Source organism: Ovis canadensis, chromosome 4 (genome assembly GCF_042477335.2).
Source record: "Ovis canadensis isolate MfBH-ARS-UI-01 breed Bighorn chromosome 4, ARS-UI_OviCan_v2, whole genome shotgun sequence".
Classification (NCBI taxonomy): domain Eukaryota; kingdom Metazoa; phylum Chordata; class Mammalia; order Artiodactyla; family Bovidae; genus Ovis; species Ovis canadensis.
In genome coordinates this window covers 80,353,345-80,373,221 of record NC_091248.1, presented here as the reverse complement: position 1 = coordinate 80,373,221, position 19,877 = coordinate 80,353,345, and the positions used below count along the sequence as shown (strand labels likewise).

Below are 19,877 nucleotides of genomic sequence, written 5' to 3'. Positions count from 1 at the left end.
TTGCCCTGATGGCCCTGGGGTGACTCTTCAGCACGAAGATCGTCTGCATCCTTGTCTATAAATGGGGTCTCCCTCCTCCCTTGGCCTGTACCCCCAGGAGTTTCAGTGATGCCCAAGCCAGACATTGAATGTGAAAGAGGTTCTACAAGTGGGGTCCTCACAGCAGTGGGAGCTGCCTTCTTCCTGCCACACCTCTGGGCTCAGGGCAATTCTCCATCCTCTTCTGGCATTGATCTCTGTGGGTCAACATTGCGAGTGGTCAACATTTGGCCCTTGCTCTGGAAGGCGGTGTTTCCCGCCTGCAGTTGAATTTGTGTTTTTGCTGGAAACCGTTGAGCCATCTCAGCACTACCCTCACCAAATTCATTTTTCATGGCCTGGGCCTAAGAGGGGCTCCTCGTGCCAGGCCTGGAAATGAACACTGAGCCACGTCTGCCCAAAATAAATAGCCTCCTTGCTGTGTTTTCATTACAGCTCACCCTCCTGGTGAGATGTCTGGCCACCGCCCCCTGCAAGCTGGGGGATGGTTCCGCCCCTGCCTCCTACTGGGGTTCTCAGTGGACTCAGGTCTCTCTAGAGCCCCAACAGCTCAGGGGAATGGCCCCTTCTTCCCAAGCAGTACCAGACATTTTTCCAGACCCTGCTGGTGCGTTCCGGCCCATTTGCCTGCCTGGGCTCTCCTTTCAATGCAGGCACTTTGCCCTGTGGCCTTCCATGGCTTGGCAGCTGGAATTTGATGAGATAATTTTAATAAATGTTTTTTAAAACCAAATGGGATATTTGGTGTCATTCAGTCGTGTTCCAGCAAAGGCCAGATGCTTCGGGTGGGGGTCATGTCCAGTCTAACCATGTCCACACAGACAGGCATATCCTTGGCTCAGAGTGAGTGCCACTTGGAGATGTCCTCAGGACGGTGGAACAGAATAATAGTTCTCTATGTTTGCAGAGAGAGTTAGGCTTACAACGGGCGTCTGTGTTCATTACTTCATTGCAGTCCTGCAGGTAGGGGGAAATAGGCCCTGGAAGTGCTGTGGGCTCCCCAGACAACTGGCAGAAGTATGTAGGCATTTCGGAAGGGGAAGCTGAGATCCAGAGAGCTTTGTCACTCCCTAAGGCAACAGGCAAGCCTGTAGTAGAGCCATGACAAGGGTAATTGTGGTCTGAACCCTCCCGGACCTCTGTCTCCCCCACCCCACCCACCCTGTCCCCATGCAAGGACATCAGCATTACTTTTTGCAATTGGCAGAGCATTTCCACCGACCTGGCCTCATAGGATGTCCCCCCTAACCTAAGGAAACATACAACGGAGATACTCGTTATCCCCACTTTGCAAATGGGAAACTGAAGACGACAGAAGTGAAGTGACTAGCCTGAGGTCACAGAATTAGATGGAGTTGATTTAAGATTGCTGTTCATTCATTCATTCCATTCCTGCTCCACACCCCCCCCCCACCAAAAAAAAAAACAAAAAACAAAACTTAAAGTTACTTAGGAGACGCAGGAGATGCAAGTTTGAGCCTTGGGTCGGGAAGATCCCCTAGAGTTGGACATGGCAACCCATTCCAATGTTCTTGCCTGGAAAATCTCATGGACACAGGATCCTGGTGGGCTTCAGTTCATGGGATCGCAAAGAGTCAGACACTACTGAGCTCACACAGAGAGTCTGTTTCTGCTTTATTATATTAATTCATTTATTTTTTAAATCCCACATAAAAGTGGTAACATATAGTATGTGTCTTCCCCTGATAAATTCTATATTTTGATGAAAAGAAAATATTATCAGAAGTTTGAGCTAAAATAGTTTGTGTAGTTGAATATCATATTTGGCTCTGAGCTTCCTAGCAGCCAAGGCAAAACCAAAATGGAAATACGGTAAGTTATATAATTCTCATTCTTCCAGGAAAGTAAACTTCTTTTTTCAGTTTTCAGTTCAAAAAGAAACTGATCACCCATTAATAACAATGACTATAATTACAGGCAGCATTTCCAACAATAACTCACAGAAGTGGTACTGTCCCCATAGGAGGATGAGTAATGCCTTCACACCCTTTTGCAGCTGGCAGAGCATTCCTCTAGGAAGCAAAAGTGACATAGTCCATCCTAGTCATTCGTGGCCTGCTGGGCCTGCTGGGCTCACTGGACAGGTGGGCCTTGAGGACCCAGCACCAGACTGACTGTTAACATAGGTGTCAGGCCCTGTTTGAAGTACTTTACCAGGGCGATCTCACTTAATCTTCACAACAACCTTATGAGGATGGCTCCTGTTTGTATTATCCTTGTTTTACAGATGAGAAGACTGGGGATGAAAAATTAAGAAATGTCCCTGTGGTCACATAGCTAGGAGTCGGGGTGGAGAGCTGGGATGTAAACTCAGGCAGCAGACCTCTGGCTGCAGACCAGGGTTGAGACTAGGGGAAGGCAAGTGGGGCACTCCCCAAATTCAAAGGGGTCTGCTCAAACCTTAGTAATCAGCATAAATAATATTTTAGTGCAGTAGTTTAAAACTATTAAAATTAATTTGAAATAAATTCATGATGAACAGCAAAATATTTTGAAAAGACAGACTCTGCCCTTGCACTTGCCAGGCTCACCTCACTAGCACCTCCCCACCTGACCCTCCTCCAGCCTGCTCCCTGCCCAGTGCAGTTCTTAGGACCCCTTAGGAATAAGGGATTTGGAATCAGAGGGAGCCCCCTGGATTCCCAGTGGGCTGCCTGCAAGTTGTGTGACCTTGGGCCAGTTGCTCAATTTCTGAGCCCAAGTTTCCTTGCACGGCAGAGGGCAGTGAATATGGTATTTATCATATAGGCCTGGGGTAGTTTTAGTTGTGATAATGAGCAGAAGACACTTGCACGGCAGTGGAGGCCACCACTGTCCACGAGCTTCCAGGACTCCAAGGCCGTGGGTGTTTACTTCCCTCGGGGGCACGGTATCTGCTCCGCTGTCGCTCAGGCTTGTGTGTTCCTCATCCCTTTGGGAATCTGGTTTGGGAGACCTGCATGGAGTCTGCTGTGGGCTCATCTGGCAACCTCTGGGACCCAGCTCAAAGCAGCTGGCTGGCTTGGAGTCAGCCTGCTCCCCAGGGTGTGGTCCCTAAGCAACCCAGAGGAGGGAGGTGCAGACACATGATGGAGGTGCAGACACAAGACTCACTGCTTTCTCCTCTTTCCAGTTTGAAGCAGGCCCTTACGGATGTGTCCTGCTCACACTGTCGGCCATCCTGTCCAGATCCACAGAGCTGTGAGTATCTTCCCCACTTAGTTCCCGGAGCTGGGTATATCTGTCTGGTCACTGAAGAGCTTGGCACACAGTGGGTGCTCAGTGAGCCTGGTGGCAGTGAACTGGGGGGTCGGTAGGCTAGTGGAGAGAACAGTTTCATCCTCTGTACACATGGGCAGCACTACCTTCTCCTCCATCTCCCCACATGTACTGGGGAGTGCAGGGGACTCAGATCCAAAAGACCCCCCACACCCCCTCAATAGCTCATAGCACCCCTGGGGTCCTAGCAGCACTGCAGTGGGCGAGTGCTTGAGGGTGCACGTGGACTCTCCTAGATGTGTGCAGGGCTGGACAGTTGAGGCTGGGAGCTGGGAGATGACCACGGGCCCTGTGGACGTGCTGGAGGCCAAGGCAGTCCCAAAGGCTTCCAGGTTCGTGTCTAGAGCCAACTCTGAGGGCTGAGTTGAGGGGTGCACCGGGGCCTTAGAGGCTGGGGGAGCAGGGAGGTTGGGTCCCCGACTTGTACTCTGGGCATCCCTGTCAAACTCAGGCTCCCAGGCTGCCTGAGAGCTGGAGCTCTGCCATCACCCTCATTCCCTGGGTGCTTTTAGGCCTCTTTTCCATAGTTGTCACCTGAGCATTGTGTCACCAGGGAGGGTAACAGATTAATAGCACATTAATAGGTTTGTAAAGTAGAATCGATTACCCCATCTACTTTCAAGCAGAGCGCAGACCCCAGAGGACGTGGAGAGCAAGGGGGATAAATTTTCACTTGACGGGGGAGCAGGGTGTTTATGGTATTGGGGAAGATTTGAAAACGGCTCTGAGTAGGGGAGGTGGAAAGAGTAGCTATGGGGTGCCCAGGCTGGCGGGGGGCCAAGCAGAAGGAGATGCTTGCTCCCGGATCCTGGGCCTGGGTGGGTCTTGTCCACATTCCCCCAGGCCTTGGGTGCCGGTGGGAGGAGAGGGAGGCCAGAGCTCTGTATCCTCGTGCTGCGGGCCGGCCTGCTGCTCACTGCTACTGACCTTATTAAATGCGTGTGTGTGCACTTTCTAATGGCATTTTTTCTTCTAATCCTGCCATAATGATATGATTCATTCCTGGCTGGGCTCACGTGCATGGAGACCGTAAGCTGCAGCGCTGCCTTCTCCCCAGGCCTGAGTTTGCCAATCCCTGGGCTGACCAGTGTGTGTGGGACAATCCTGAGCTTCCTGACTGGAGGACCAGGCCTTTTTGCAGTCCTCTGGGCCCGTTTCTTCCTCTGCACGGGGGCCCCCTGACTCTGGGGGTCGAGGTCTCTGTGCTTAGAGTGTCTCTGCTGTTGGTGCCACTTGCCAGCCTGGAAGCTGGGCCCCCTGTTCACACGCATGCTCCTTAGGGAGCAGCTCAGGCAGCCGTGTCCATCTGAGGGGCCTTCAGGGCCCCCCATCCAGACTCTGCTTCATGTTCTCCAGAGCTCCACCAATGGGGTGGCTTCTGCCACCTCCCCGCCCCATCCAACCAAGTCAGACTCCTAGGTGCCTGCCTCAGCCATGGCCTCTGTTTTGGGGTAGGCTGCCCCACTGGACCAGTACAACCTCATGCCCATGGGAAGGGGCTGCCAGGCCCCTCCACCTCCACCATGCACAGACAGAGAAAGGGACATACACATACTCAGACACACAGATACGCATGCACTGTGGGGTCCTCTTGGACCCAGAGAGAGTATGTAAAGATGGTCTCTCCTGCTCGGGGCCCCTGAGGACCTTCCGTGTGAACTGCAGGCCTGTGGTTCTGAAACCTTCCTGGGCAACTACAGCCATCCTGGCCCCTGCCTGCCAGGAGGACCTCACAGAGACCCGCTCAAGCATTGGCCCCGGCAGCACACTGGCGGGGTTTGTCTTACTCCTGTGGCTCCCCTTTCCCTTCTCCTAAGCAGACACCATAGAGAGCATTCTCATCAGAAGTAAGAAGCACAGCAGCCAGCATGCAGGAAGCTTCCTACCTGCTGGGTCCTTGGCTGTAACATTTTACACAAGACGCGTTTAATCCCCGTAGCAATCCTGTTAGCAGGCACTCTTGCCACCTCCGTCAGCATCTCTTTCAGATGAGAAAATGAGGCTCTGAGAGACGAGTCGAGTGATTTGCCCGAGAGTTACACAGCTCACCTCGGGCAGCCAGGTCCCAGACAGGACTCTCTGGGTTTGTTGTTTAAGGACTTGAACTTGGGAGTAAAACAGACTTGGTTTCATGCCTGCCTCCATACAGCTTTGAGCCCGAGTTTCTTAACTCTGTAAAATGGGGCTGATAATTCCTACCTCACAGGGTTAAATGAAGACGTGCCTGTCGTGTGCCTGGCAGGTCTCCAGGGGTGGAAGGTCTTGGATGGCGGCTGTGATTAGTCCAGTCCCATCCTAGCTGTGCTCAGAGCCTCTCTTGTCCTGTGCTGTCCTGTCTTGCCCTCAGTCTTGGCTGGGTGCCTCGTGGTGTAGATCAGGCCATGGGGATGTCCTGCAAATGGGGGATGGGTCCTCCTTGCTGCCTGGAGACTCCTCTTTGCAGAAATCCCAGTTCTGCAAGCACTGCTTAAAAACCACAGGACCAGGTGAACCCAAGGTCCTCCCTGCTCTGGGGTTCAGATTTAGCTTTGCTGAATCCTTTGATACCATTTCAGGGTGATCTGGGGCATAAAGTGGGTAACCCAAAAGAGAGCATAAGTCTCTCAAATCATATGCTGTTCAGCCAGGAGAAGCGGAGCAGGGATGGCTGGGAAACACACCAAGTTCTTCGCAAACATAGTGTGAGTCTGTGTGCGTGTGTGGTGGGATGAGTGTGGATGAGAGATGAGTGAGTGTGCAGGCCCGGGTGTGGGATGATGTGGGTTTTGGTGATTGTATCTGAGACTGGGAAGGGTAACTTGGTTGTGTGTGTGCAGAAGTGTAAGTGTGACCGAGAGCACGGCCGACCCTCCTCTCAGCAAGGCTCTGAGATGCATGTCTGAGTCCCAGGGGAGGCTGTCACCTCAGAGTCAGTTCCTCGTGTCGATGGGATGTCCCCAGCGCTGGGTGGAGCCAGGGTGAGGGCACCATGGACAGACAGATGCAGTAGGGTGCAGCCTGCCCCCTTTGCCCTCAGAGGCTGAAAGAACTGCAGCAAAGCTGGCCTTTGAGTTTTGTTTACTCCAGGCTGAGTGCAAAGCCTTGAGAAGGCTTTATTATTTTTCTGCTTGATTTCAAGCCATCTATTTTCTTTCCTAAGATCTCGAGTTGCTTACAGTAAATCTCATGCAAGCTTTCATGTTTGCCTAGCCCCCCTTTTTTTCCAAACTGCCTGGCCCAGAACTTTCCCCAGCACATTCTCAGAAACCCCAAAGATGCTCAGGGTTGTGGGGTCAAGGTCAGCTCCGTGCCAGGCCTACAGAGTGCAGCACAGGGGTGTGCCAGCCCCTCGGCACAGGGAGGGCTTGGGCGACGCCCCTTGGGTGACTTAGGCCCAGAGAGTGGGGGGAGACGGCTTGTGAAGAAAATCTTTTCATTCAGTAGACCTTTGGCATTCATTACAGTGGCAACTTTGGATGCCCAAGGGCAGTCTTGAAAGTCCAGAAGAGGCAGTACTTTGTCATTTGCTGAAGTAATTTTTGGGCAGCACAAGCCAGGCACTGAGGGTGTGGAGCAGCCCCCACGCCATGTGGCTCTGTGTTCTTTGTAACCATCTCCAACACAGTGAAAACAGCAACACAGCTAAACAGCTTGGAACTGAAGGCCAGCCATGAGTGCTGGTTAGGCAAAGGCAAGTAACAGAAAGGCGCTTCTTACCACAAGCAGAAAACACTATTAACTGATTCATGTCAAGCCCAGGGCTTTGGGAGTAACTGGATCTAGAAACCCAAACAGTGTCTTTGGGACTGGGTGTCCTCCCGTCTCTTCACTCTTCCTCTGCGTGTCTCCGCCATGTTCCCAGGGGAGCCTCCTGCATGGTGGGCTCCAGGGAGCCTTTTCACTGGCACTCCTCAGCCTACCGGGAGCTGTGTCGTGTCCCCACTTCCGATACCTCATAGTGGCCAGGCCTGGGCTGCACCTATTGTGGGGCATGTGAACTCAGGGAGCTGAGCCGAAGGTGGTCAGCCCCTCCTCCCCCTCCCAGGGACCCGCCACACTGCTGGGGAAGGGATGGGTGAGGGATGGGCTGTATGCTGAGGACCTTGAGGTGTGAGACATATCCAGGAGCTGGAGGGGGCTTGAGCTTGGGGGTGGGTTAGATCTGGGCCCGGCAGGACACCCTCAGAGATGGAGAAGCAGCGGCAAAGCTTCCGGTCTGGCTGAGGGGGGCTGGGCTGGCTGGTGGCTGGTGACATAGGGATTTGAGCAGAGGGCTGTTCTGCTGAGAATCATAGGATCTTGGGGGCCCCAGATGTGCTGTCCTGGTGGGAAGGGATAGACAGGATTCTCGTCAGTGTTCTCCACCCTCCTGTCATACTCCCTAAACCCGAGCCCGGGAAGGGAGGTGCACACAGAACCACCCAGACTGTGTGCCCTGACTCCATCCTGAATGGAGCCTCGCCTCTCTCCCTTGTCTCTTCCAGGCGGGACACGGAGACCAAGCAAAATGGTTAATGGCCCTCCTTCCCAACATGGCAAGTTCTTTTGATTATAGGTGGGAGACTGGAGGATAGGAACTTTCTCAATGAACAGGTCACCTTTAACCTGGATTTGAATTCCAGTGGAGGCCATATTTGAAGGCAAAAGGAAAAGAGGGCAGCAGAGGATGAGATGGTTAGATGGCATCACCAGCTCAGTGGACATGAGTTTGAGCAAGCTCCGGGAGATGGTGAAGGACAGCGAAGTCTGGCATGCTGTAGTCCATGGGGTCACAGAGAGTCTGACAAGACTTTGCGACGGAACGACAGCAAAGGAGGAGGGGTAGTGAGCGCTTTCAGCAGTTGCGTCTGAAGAGGCCAGGGTGGTATGTGGGAGGCAGACCCAAAGGGCTTGCCTATACTTTGTCACTGGAAATAGCAGACACTCTCCCCAGACCCCCTTCCTTCGACTGACCTTGCTTCCTCCTGGGTTCCCTTTCTGGGAGCGCCCAGCTCCCCTGTCTCCCAGCTCCTGTGCAGTGACCAGAGTTCTGTCCTGTAGCTCTCTGGTCCGCTCCCTCACCCCGAGGAAGCCAGGATCTGAGGGTGCAGCCTCGGCTGGAGGTGGAGGGGAGAGGGAGGGGCCCTGGGCCCCTGCAGGTGCACAGCAGATGGGCCCTGAATGATGTGAGCCTGCCCACACCCAGCCCCTGGAACAGCTTCCCGAAGCTGGGTCTCAGGCAGTGTTTGGAGGCGGACAGAAGCAGGCGTGCCTCCCACTCAACTGAGGCTGACCAAAAACAGCCTACCCTAGGCTTTGCAGGCTGATGGTAGCCCAAGGGGCAGGCCCATAGGCCTGGGGTCATTATCCCATTTTGCAGATGTGGGGACCAAGGCTCTAAGAATTCAGGGCAGGTTGGCACACAGCTGACACCATCGCCCGCATATCCTGTGCCTACGTGGCCCTTCCTGGGCTGGGGGAGGAATGACAGGCTCTGCTCGGCCATGTCTGTCCACTTAGAAGGAGAATGGGAAACAGGACACCAGGGAGTCCCAAACAAATTGATGTTTGTCTCCTGGCTTCACTCTCTACTTCATTTCAGCCAGCATGGTCTGCTCCTAGATGCTGAGGTGGCAAGTCATGGCCAGTGAGTGCCAGCAGGGTCTGGCTGAGGGTGGCAGGTCCGCCCACAGACAGACCCTGGGGGCTGGATGCAGAGAAGGGTGACCAAGCCCAGACCACCCCAGGGTTAGTGGCAGAGCTGGGAGGGTCTCTTGATGCCTGGTGACCCAGCAGCCCTACCCATTGACCCTAGGGCTACACCTGCTTGTTTCATGAAGGGCTCGCTCAGATGCCTGGGTAGAGAGGACTGGCCTCAGGAGGAAGAATAGACCATTCACCTTTGGAATGAATCTCCTGTTCCAGTCTAGCTTCAGCTGCTTGGGTGGGAAGCTTGTTTCCGCCTGCCTCTGACCACGGCCTGGGACCCCACTTCTAGAGGCTGTTCCATAAGATGGGCGTGGGCAAGCTCACATCATTTCGGGTCCATCCGCTCTGCACCTGCAGGGTTAGGACCCAGTTCTGGATGCTGCGGGGCTGGATGGACAGTGTCACCCTGACCCTCCAAGTCCTTGCTGCTTGGAGGAGCAAGGCTGGCACCCAGAAAGCAGTGGGTATGGGGGAGCACTCTTCGGAAGGGGGTATCCACAGAGAGATGGGGCATCTCTCTCCTGGGTCATGGGAGGTGTCTCTTTATGGAGGAGATGATATTTAGCAGAGCTTGAGGGCTTCATTGGAAGGGTCGTGGCAGGCAGCAAGGATAAAGCAGGTGAAGGCCTGCTGAGAGGTCTTCAGGGAATGGTTCCTCCAGGTGTGGTTGGAAGGAAGGTATGGGCCTATGGGGGGAGGACCAGGAACAGTGAGGGGGAAAAGGGATGGGGAGGGAAGGGCTTGGGCATCTCTGTTTTCTCTTTCTTCATTTAGGTCCGTCCCTCTCTCTCCATCCCCATACCTTGCCCTGTTCCTGGGTCCCCATCTAGCCCGTTCCTCTTTAGGGCCCCTGCCGGCAGAATGGAAATAGCACCTGTTCCCTCCCATCTGGGGAGCTGTCTGGGGTTTGCAAGTCTTTTTTATGGGCTCATCCCTTATCGCAACAACACTTTGAGGTGGTTATTGTTATCCCTGTCAGGGGATGCCATGTTCAAGGCTCAGAGGTAGAAAACAATTTACCAAAGGTCACAGCGCAGGTGGCAGAGGGGAGCTGGCACCCAGATGTTCTGACTCATTATCAATCCCCTGCCGACCTTCCTGAGAAAACAGTCAGTATCCACCACATCCAGATCCTTTTTAGATATCCATGGCCACAGTTCAGTCGCTGGGAGTGGAGCTTCCATCTATTCTGGGTTCTTGGCCGTGATACGAATAGTCGAAGTTCCAGGAATCGCGGCCGCTCAGTCATTGTTATTTTTTTTTGTTGTTGTTGTTATGGCTGTTATCATAGGAAACAGGAAGTGACATTTCCCAAATGTCAAGTGCTTTATATAGTTCATCTCATCCAGTTCTCACAGCAATTCTGTAATAGAAAAAGGTGTCTTCATACCCATTTTGCAGGTGGGGAAACTGAGGCTCAGAGAGGGGAGCAATTCCAGTGTCCCTGAGTTGAGGGCCCAGGTTCTCTTAGTTGTTCCACCGCTGTCCTTTCACTGTTGATGTTGCCCTCAAGAATCAATAGAAGTCCCCGCAATAGGTGGTGGTTTCTGGAGGCCACTGCAGGTGGCGGGGAGTACAGTGGAAGGTGCATTATCTGGGGGAGGGTCTCTTGGGAGGGACAGGCAGGAGCTGGCCCAGTGGGGTCTGGGGGTGCCCTGGGCCTGGCACCCCAGAGGTCAGGTGGAGGGAAGGTGGCTGGTGAGGTCCTCCTGCTAAAAATAGTTGGTTAATTACCAACTATTTTTAAGCATGATGTTTTAAATATCAGAGTTGTGGATCAGACACACTTGTTCACATCCTGGAAGGTCCCTGGAGACCTTTCTGCTCCAGGCCTCTGGTTTTATAAATGAAGACACAGGCTGAGAGCGAGGCAGTGACTTGCCCGAGGTCACCCAGCCAGGCCAGGACTCCACTGACCCCGCCTCTCACGGACACTGATTTTAGGTGAATTTTGGCTGTAGACCAGAACCCTATTTCTTGGCCACTTGGGCGTATCCTTCTTATTCAGAAACTTCTGCGCAAAATGCCCAGATTCACATGTTCACTCGCGTGTTGGGTAGGCTTTAGAGTGAAGGGATAAGCTGTGTCTCAGCCAGGGAGGGTGGCAACCAGCAGTGGGGTTGCAGGGCTCCCGTAGCTGCCTGGAGCTGGCCGACCGGGCTGACTACGATCATGTGTTTCAGGCTGCACTGTGTGATGTTGGTGTCAGGTCAGGGACACAGTCCTGGCCTGCTGACTCTGTATGACCCCAAGTCTCATCTCCTTTCTGGGTCTCAGTTTCCCCATCATCACAGGGATGGTGGTTCTTGCCTGCTGGCCTCCAAGGCTTTAGGGAGGACTTTTAGGTGTTCTGAAAGTGTCGGAGACCGCAGACTCTGCAGGTCTGAGGCTTGTGCCCTGGAAGCTGCTCAGAGGCAGAACCTTTGTACCCCGCGAGCCCTGTGCTGGAGGGAGGGTTGGACAGAGCCAGTGGAGCTCTCAGAGCAGCTTTAGCCTGAGAGTGAGCTGGCACCTGTCACTACCTCTGGGCCAGCTGCATCCTTTCTCTGGCCATTCATTCTCCCACCTGCACAACGCTGGGCCCTGAGGGATCTGCCAGCCCTGACGCCCTCTTTGTTCTGTTTCTTGGTGCAGAGCAGCGTCTCAGGACCTCCCGACATCGGCAGAGCTGGGAGAAACTGTCTTTGCTGGCACCCTGAGCAGAGCCCCCTCCTCTGTCAGCAGGTGTACTGGACACCCCCAGGGTTGGGCCATCACCCCAGACCGTTGATCCAGGGTCTGGCCCTTGGCTTCGAGAATGCTAAGGAGGTTGGTGGCAGGACAGTTAGGGCCAAGCCCCTCCTCCTAAGTTTCCATGCCTTGGGCAGGTCCGCTCAGGCTCCCACCACTCTGTGCTTCCTGCAATCTAAAATCCAGGCAAGTTCCTGTTCCTTGAGGGGGTCCCCAGTACAGGACAGTCTCAGGGGACAGACTTCATCAGGCCCTGACTCCTCCTGGCTCCTGTCACCCAGTCTGGTGCCCGGGTCCTCGGGCTCTGCAGAACTCCCCTGGGTCCAGTGTTGTCTAGCCCCCAGGAGGACCATGGAAGTAATAACCTGCTCATTAGACTGGAATGCTGGTCAGTCCTAGGGGAGGACTGCAACTTGAAGCTCAGAAGCTCAGAAGGTAGGGACCCTAGAGCCCTGCAGCAACCCCCCCCTCAACTGGTTCAGCCTCTACTCCTGGGACACTGCTTGGCCTTGCACAAAGCCCCTCATATTACAAAAGGGGAGACTGAGACCCAGAGAGGGGAGGTCTGTGGCCCCACAGTGAACGAGGGCTAGAACTCAGGCGTGGTGCTGGCCCTGCCATGTGAATTGCCTCATCTCTGGGCAGAGCAGAAGCTGCTGTTTCTTTGCTCCGAGACTCCTCACATTCAGCTCTCCAGGGATTTCCCCTGGAGGGAGGTCTGGGCATCTAGATTTGCCAAAGTTGTAAATCTTTTAAGCCATAAGCTGCTCCTTGGCGTCTCCCAAACGCCCTGATATGAAATACAGATGTTACTCCCTTTTAATATCTAAGTCTACTTCTGAATTTCCCATCATGTTTGCACCTAAGGATGTAATTACCATTTCCTCCCATTGTCCTCTCTGCCCGTCCCTCTGCTCTCAGCTGACGCAGGCGCTCAGCCCTTCTGGGTGAACATGAGACTGTGAGATTATGAAGATCAGACTGCTTCTGAAAGCTTCGGGGTGGCTCGGGGCCAGCGATGCTTATCAGTCTACCCAGGGCCCCTCTGAGGTTATTTTCTTCCCTTCAGAAGATGCCTGTGTATGCCATGAGGAGTATTTCCATCAATTCTTCTGCCCGAGCCAGCACCAGCTGCACGCCACCCTCGGCCATTTGTCCCCCGTCCCCCCAGCTGACTCCTTCCCAGGCCTGCTGGGCCATGTCTGGTGGGCCAGCCACCAGGGCCCTTCCGAAGGACTCCCACCTCAGTGGTTTTCGGCTGGGCTCTGCAGTGCTAACCCAGGGCCGTGTGGACCACGGACCATCCCTGTTTGACCACAGTTAGTAAAACCCACAAGAAAGGGTTCCTCTTGTGGAGTCATGGAGCTGGGGTTTCTACGATGGAACCAGGGTGTATGTTTTAGGTTTATGGACTTAAGACAGGTCTTAGATTTACAGCATGAAACTGAGGCCAGATTTTTCTTCTCTTCCACTGTAAGGAAAACAAACGTCATGATTGCTTGGCTCTTCCTACCTCTGGGACACCTCTCGGCACTCTCTTTGGGGTGGGGTTGTAGGGGGCAGGCCAGGCCATGGCCCGTGCTGGGTGGGCAGCTATAGGGGGAGCCAGCTCCCTGGCCTCACATAACACCCCTACCCCCGGTGTTAACCTCTGAGCTTCTTTCCACATCTATAAAAGCTCAGTCATGTCTGACTCTTTACAGCCCCATGGACTGTAGCCCACCAGGCTCCTCTGTCCATGGAATTTCCCAGGCAAGAATACTAGAGCAGGTTGGCATTTCCTACTCCAGGGAATCTTCCTGACCCAGGGATCAAACCTACCTCTCTCACGTCTCCTGCATCGGCAGGTGGATTCTTTACCACTAGCACCACCTGGGAAGCCCTTCCAGTCTATAAAATATAGTAATTGCCATTTCCCCCTGTGGCTAGAGGTTTGAACTGCTGTCCTCTATAAGTGCAGTCTGTGGAGGGGAGCTCCTTTCTTACTACCCATCCCACAGCTCTGTTCAGCAACAATGCTTTGTGTCCTGAGGGATTTGCTTTGGGGTAAAATGAGTACTGTCTTCACGGTGAGCTTTCCATACAATGCGATGGTTTTGAGATTTAGTGGCAATGACAAGGCCAGTGCTGACCGGATACTCTGCATTGCTCTGGCCCCCAATAGCATACAGTCCTAGAAACCTCTTCCTTTCAGTTTGATGGGTTTCTTTTGGCAAAGTTGCTTTTCACCTTGTGTCTTTGCGGGGGCACCCATTCTGAAGGTGGAGCCACAGGGGTGACCTGGGGCGAGGGGAACACAGGCCACTGAGACTGGCAGCTAGATCGCCCTCCAGCCCCGTCACCCATGAGCTGAGTGTCCTGGGCAAGTCAGTTCTTGGAGCCTTGGTTTTCTTTCAAGATTTAGGAAACATTGGTTATACTCGGCCTGATACAGTGTTTGTGCCCAGGTGGCAGTAGCTATTGTTTTTGGACTCAAGGAGGCATTCGAGGCCATTCCTCCTATTTAACTGACTTGTACTCTGAGGACAGGGCTGGGGATGTCCAGCCCCCACCATCAGTAAATGACGGAGTGTGAATGCAGGGTATGGATTCGGAACCCAGGGCCCTTTCTGCTGTGGCATGCTTCTATCACCAACCTCTGGTTGTCCACAAAGGGCCCGATGAAGCCAGAGTGGAGGCCGTTGCCCAGAGCAGAGTTGAGTCCCTGGCTCCGGCCCCAGGGTGGGCACAGAGCTCAGAAACTCGGGTTCCTGACAAAGCTGGAGTCCTGGGCCTCAGCCTGGAACCCAGGGGAGCCCCGGCCACCCTTGAGGTTTGCCTGGCAGCCCGAGTCAGGCAGAGACGTGCTAACAGCCCTTTCTTCTTGCTCTCCAGTGTTCGCCAGGACTTTGACGTCCCCACCAGCCACCTGATTGGAGCACACGGATACTGCACGCAGGTCAGTGGGTAGGGTGGTAGGGTGTGGGGCAGCCTAGCGCGTCTTTCCTTTCCTCTTCCTTTCTGGCTTTGCTCCTGCTAGCTCTCCCCGAGCAGCTTTCAGGTTCTGCTGGGCTTCCTCATCACAGAGACCTAGAAAGGGAACTCGGGTTAGCTTCTGGTTCTGGTCTTTGCTGTGCCCAATATGTGTGCCTGGAGCTGCAGGAGGTGCCAAAGAGACAGACCCAAGCACTGCCCAGCCCCGAGCCCCGGCATGGACGAGGGGCCCAAGTCCAGCTGTGGCGATGACAGCCCTGGCCCCCTGTATTTGTATAAGATATTGTCCTTAGGACCACTCTCCCCTCTGCATCTTCACAGAGGGGCCCTCCAGGGGCCTTGTGGAGAGCAGGGCTCCCTTAGCACAACTGCTTGTCTTCAATCCTCCCGGTCTCCCGGTGATGCAAGGAAAAGGATCTGTTTAAGATCCTATCATGGCAAGCACTTCCCTGGAAGTCCAGTGGTTGAGAAAACACGCTTCTGTTGCAGGGATCACAGGTTCTAATCCCTGGTTGAGGAACTAAGATCCCACGTGCAGCAAGGTGCGGCCAAAAAATAAATAAAAATAAATTTAACATCTTGTCATCAGGCGTCAGGACTGGGAGCCAAATGCTACACCTGACTTCTGCCTGAGCTTTTCTCTGCAAGGCAGGGCCTCCCTGAGTGGCCACCTGGCCATGGTTAAACCTGACCCTCAGTTCCTCTGGGGGTAGCATGTGTAGCACAGACTGGGCTAGGTGGAGCATCTCTGGCTGCTGGGCCCACAAAGGACCCAGCTGTCCTAGGGGTCCTGGCTCAAACATGCCAGTCCTGAAAACAGACCTGGGCACCATGCAAGGGCTAGTTCAGGGCCTGTGGTTTGTCTCAGGCACCCAAGGACATGTGAGGTTGGTTGTTGCCCAGCCCCCAGAGAAAGGTTTCAGGCTGAGGGACCACTGGGAGTGCTCTAGCCCGCTCTGGGTGCCTGTCCTCCCTGTGGGAGCTTCCCCACGCAGGCGGAGAGCAGTGCCACCCAGGGGAGGTCACTTAAGCAGCATACAGAGCCTGAGCTGAATTCTGAGCCGTGTTGGCAGTTTCACTTGTGGCGTGGGCTGCGACAATTTTCTTCCCCTCGCTGAACCTTGGTCTCCTCATTTGTAGAGTGAAACACTGGGATGAGATCGGTCTTCTTCTTCTTCTTCTTCTTTTTTTTAAAGTATTTATATATTTATTTGGCTGCATCAGATCTCAGTTGTGGTGCACAGGCTCTTTAGTTAAGGTGTATAAGCTTAGGTACCCCGTGGCATGTGGGATCTTAGTTCCCCAACCAGGGACTGAACCCAGGCCTCCTACATTGGAAGGTGGATTCTTAGCCACTGGACCACCAGGGAAATGCCTAGGTTAGTGCTTTTTGAACTTGGATGTGCACATGAATCCTGCAAATCTTGTTGAAGAGTCAGCTCAGATTCAGTGGGCCTGGACTGGGGTCTGAGGTCTTGAATTTCTCACAGGCTTCCAGGAAGGGCGATGCTGCTGGTCCACGGATGACACTTTGAGTTGTGAGGAGCCAGGTGACCACTAAGCTTTGCCACTGTGTGATTTTTGAGACTAGGGTCAGGAAGCGGCCTGTCACCACTTCTCATTTTGAGAAGACTTTCTGCTCTGAGGAAAGTTTTGGGATACCCCTCACATGGGGGTCAGGACCTGTTTTTCCCCTTGAAAACCATTTGGGAACACTTGAATGTGTCTGGAGAAGGCTGTGCCTTTCTTCGGCAGCCACTGCCCCCAAGGTGCAGTATCTCAGAGCAGACATTTCCTCCAAATTCCTTCTCACTTCCTCTGCAAGAACACAATGAGGCCCCCTCGGCGTCTCCCTTCAATAATGGCCCCTCTGCGGCCATCAGAGGGGCCTCTTTTACTACCTCTGGGCCAGGGATACTGCTGTTGACGGAGAGATTTATTAACCTGCACATCGCTCTCACAATTCAGGGGAAAACACTTCTGTGAACTCTGCCCTCCAGAGTTGATGATGGGCAAGGGCTCTTACGGCTGTTCCCACGCACCACTGGGGAGATTCCTGCGGGCTGGCCTCAGAAACGCAGCAGCCCTGGCAGGAGATAGGTTAGACAGAAGGCCCTGCCCCAGTGCTAAGGCTGGGCTCGTGCAACCTTCCTTAGTGGCGCAGCAGATACTTAAAGGTTGCCCTTCATCTAGAGTCTCTGGCTGGCCAGATGGTCCCCTGAGGGGTAACGAGTGAGGGAAGAGGGAAGGGACGCCGGAAAGGGAGCTGGAGAGTGAGGGTGGGAGTCTGGCTCTGTCGCTAAGTGGCTGCGTGGCCTGGGCAAATCCTCTCCCAGCCGAGAGCCTGATTCCCCATTCCTAACAGGAGGCTGGAGCCCTGGATGCTCTGCTCGGGGAAGGGCCGTTGCAGCCACCCTGGCTCAGGAGGCACTGACTGAGGGCGATGGTCAGAGAGTCACTGCTTCACGAGTCTGGTGGTTCTGGGGCTGGCGGGCGCGTTGGCCTGTCCGGTGTGCAGCAGCTGAGTCCCAAGGCCGTGCTGCCAACAGGGCGAGAGACAGAGCAGGACCCAGGCCGGGCCCGCCTGCCCCTCCTCCCCGCCTCTGCTGGCCTCTTCTCTCCCCCTGCCTGGAAGACCCTGCTCTCACTGATGAAATCCTAGTACAGCCTGGATCTGAGTTTCTGCTGTCTCCCCATTGTCAGCTTCCTGACGTTGAGAACATGCTCTGGTTATGCAAGATGTTATCTGTGGGGGAAGCTGGGCGAAGGGTACACAGGAACCCTCTGTGCTATTTTTACAATTTCTTTTGACTCTCTAAAATTATTTCAAAATAAAAAAGCTTATTAAGAAAAGAAAGCCCAGCACTTCAGGACCCACCCAAATGTCGCTTCTCCACAAAGCGTCTCTGACCCAGTCGTGCGGTCCCGCGTCCGTGTGGGCCACGGGTGCTCTGTGCACACATATTTTACAGCTCTGGTCACTTCCTGCATTGTTCTTCAGGCATGCAGGCCCATACCTGATCCTCCCTGCTCCAGACCCGGACGCCCGAGGTCAGGGACCACTCTTTCCCTCCATCAGGAACACCACCCCCTGCCCCCCCAGCGGGGTCCCGGGTGCAGCTGACGCTCAGTGACTGCTTGTGGGGTAAAGACGGATGAGTTCCCAGAGTCACTTTGATGAGCAGAGCTGGCGGCTTCCCTGAGGGCTGGGGGGAGGGCTGGGTGCGGCCCCTCTGATGTCGGGCTCTCGTTCTCTTTGCTTTCTTCCTTCCTTCTCCTCCCTTTTTCTCTTGTTCCCTGCTTCACCTTGACAAGCCTTTCCCCTTTCTCTCATCAACAGGAACTTGTCAATCTGCTCCTGACCGGGAAGGCTGTGTCCAACGTTTTCAACGACGTGGTGGAGCTGGATTCTGGGAATGGGAACATCACACTTCTCAAAGGCATCTCCACACGCAGCGACATAGGCTTCCTGTCTCTCTTTGAGCACTACAACGTGTGCCAGGTACCCTCGGAGCGCTCAGCGCCCCGGAGACCCAGGAGCCCAGCTCCTGGGGACCTGCAGGAAGGAGGGAGGAGAAGGAGAGCTCGACTCCAGGTCCCGGGAGCGGGGTCTAGTCTCAATCACAGAGGCTCCAGGAAAAGTGCGGCTTCCCTGCCATCCAGGGTTCATACCCACAGCCAGCAGACACCCGGAAAGGGACTTCAGGGGATTTGTAGCGTGACTGTGCGTCAGAACGGCTACAGTTGTCGTGTGTGTCTGTGTTGGCTAGGGGGTCTTCTGCAGTAGTCAGGTCCTGAGGTCTTGGGCTCGTGTTAGCATCCTAGAGCTGTCTCAACAAAGCATCACAAGCTAGGTGGCTCAAAACCTCAGAATGTGGTGTTTCATGGCTCTGGAGGATAAGTTCTCCTAATACAAGTCCAAAATCAAGGTGTTGGCAGGGCCACGCTCCTCCTGAAATCCACAAGGAGAGTCCTTCCTCGTCCCTTATAGTGTCTGATGTTTTCCAGCGATCCCTGGTGGTCCTTGGCTGGTAGAGGTGTCACTACAGTCTCTGCCTCCACTGTCCCACGGCCTCCTTCTAAGCATCTCCTTCTAAGGAGACAGTCATGTGGACTGCAGACCCACCCTACTCCACTAACCTCATCCTAGCTAAGTAACCTATAGCAGTTCTGTTTCCCAATAAAGCCACATGTTGAGGTACAGGGGGCTAGAACTTCAGCAGATCTTTTTTTGAGGGGACACAGTTCAATCGCAATAGGTCTCACTCAGTCTGTTTGCAAGCGTTTGGGTCCCTCTCCCTCCCCTCTCTTTATAGCTGGAGTCTTAGAAAGGATGTGGCCCCCAGGTGAAGCTGGGCAGAGGGCAGGGTGACAGCATCTCTGGCAGCATGGGCAGAGGACCTCTGAGCCCTGTGTTCTTGTCCCTGTCTGCTGCCAAGCCTTCTCTGAGTCTCAGACTTCATGTCTTCAAGGAAGAATTGTTCTGTGGTTGATTCTGTGAAAGAGTTGTCCTGAGGGAGTAGCAGGAGGTCTTTCTTCAGTGACCAGCCCTGCAGAGGTTGTTGGAGGGTCAGGATGAGGCCTCATAGATCTTACATCCCCAGAACCAGGGATGCAGAGACTGAGCCAAAGGGACGCTCAGAGCATTCTAGGTGGGTGGGATGTGGGGTAGCTCAATTTCATCAAGGCCTTCCTGCGTGATCACATGTTCAAGTGTGCTGTCTCCATTGAACACCACTGTTTGGGTGGCCCCATCCCCAGAACCCCTCTCAGGGTGACCCCCACCCCCACGGACAGGAAGCAACCCCATGGGGTCCAAAGACTTGGGGAGTAAAGAATGAGTGACTCACTGTCAGATGTGCTGATGTCGGGAAAGCACCCAGGAGTGCAGCCACGTGGCCCATGAGACGCACCAGGCACCCTGAGCCTTGGACCCTGTGTGGGCTCTGCAGGCATTCACCCGAAATTCCATGGGCTGAGAGGTAACCTTGACCAGGCTCACAGAATCCCAAGGCTTACTAGGAGCCCTGATCTCACTTTTGTGTGGAGGGTGTTAGTCAAAATGTAAACTATTTTCCTTTGGTCTGTTGGGGGTAATTGAGAGGAACATCAGTTGGGCGTCATCCTTGGAGTAAAATGCTGATGGCAAAAATTCAGATCCTGCAATGATCCGAATCCTCAAATCCACA

General features: G+C 54.1%; 1 protein-coding gene across 4 annotated transcripts in view; it reads left to right on the top strand.

The window, feature by feature from the left end:
• Positions 1 to 19,877, top strand: part of MINDY4 (MINDY lysine 48 deubiquitinase 4) — a 119,843-nt gene that overhangs the window by 81,433 nt on the left and 18,533 nt on the right. For all 4 annotated transcript variants that reach the window (XM_069586726.1, XM_069586725.1, XM_069586724.1 and 1 more), the window contains 3 exons: positions 3,173 to 3,240; positions 14,590 to 14,653; positions 18,029 to 18,190. In XM_069586726.1, coding sequence (XP_069442827.1) covers positions 3,173 to 3,240; positions 14,590 to 14,653; positions 18,029 to 18,190 — 294 coding nt within the window. The remainder of the gene's footprint in view (positions 1 to 3,172; positions 3,241 to 14,589; positions 14,654 to 18,028; positions 18,191 to 19,877) is intronic.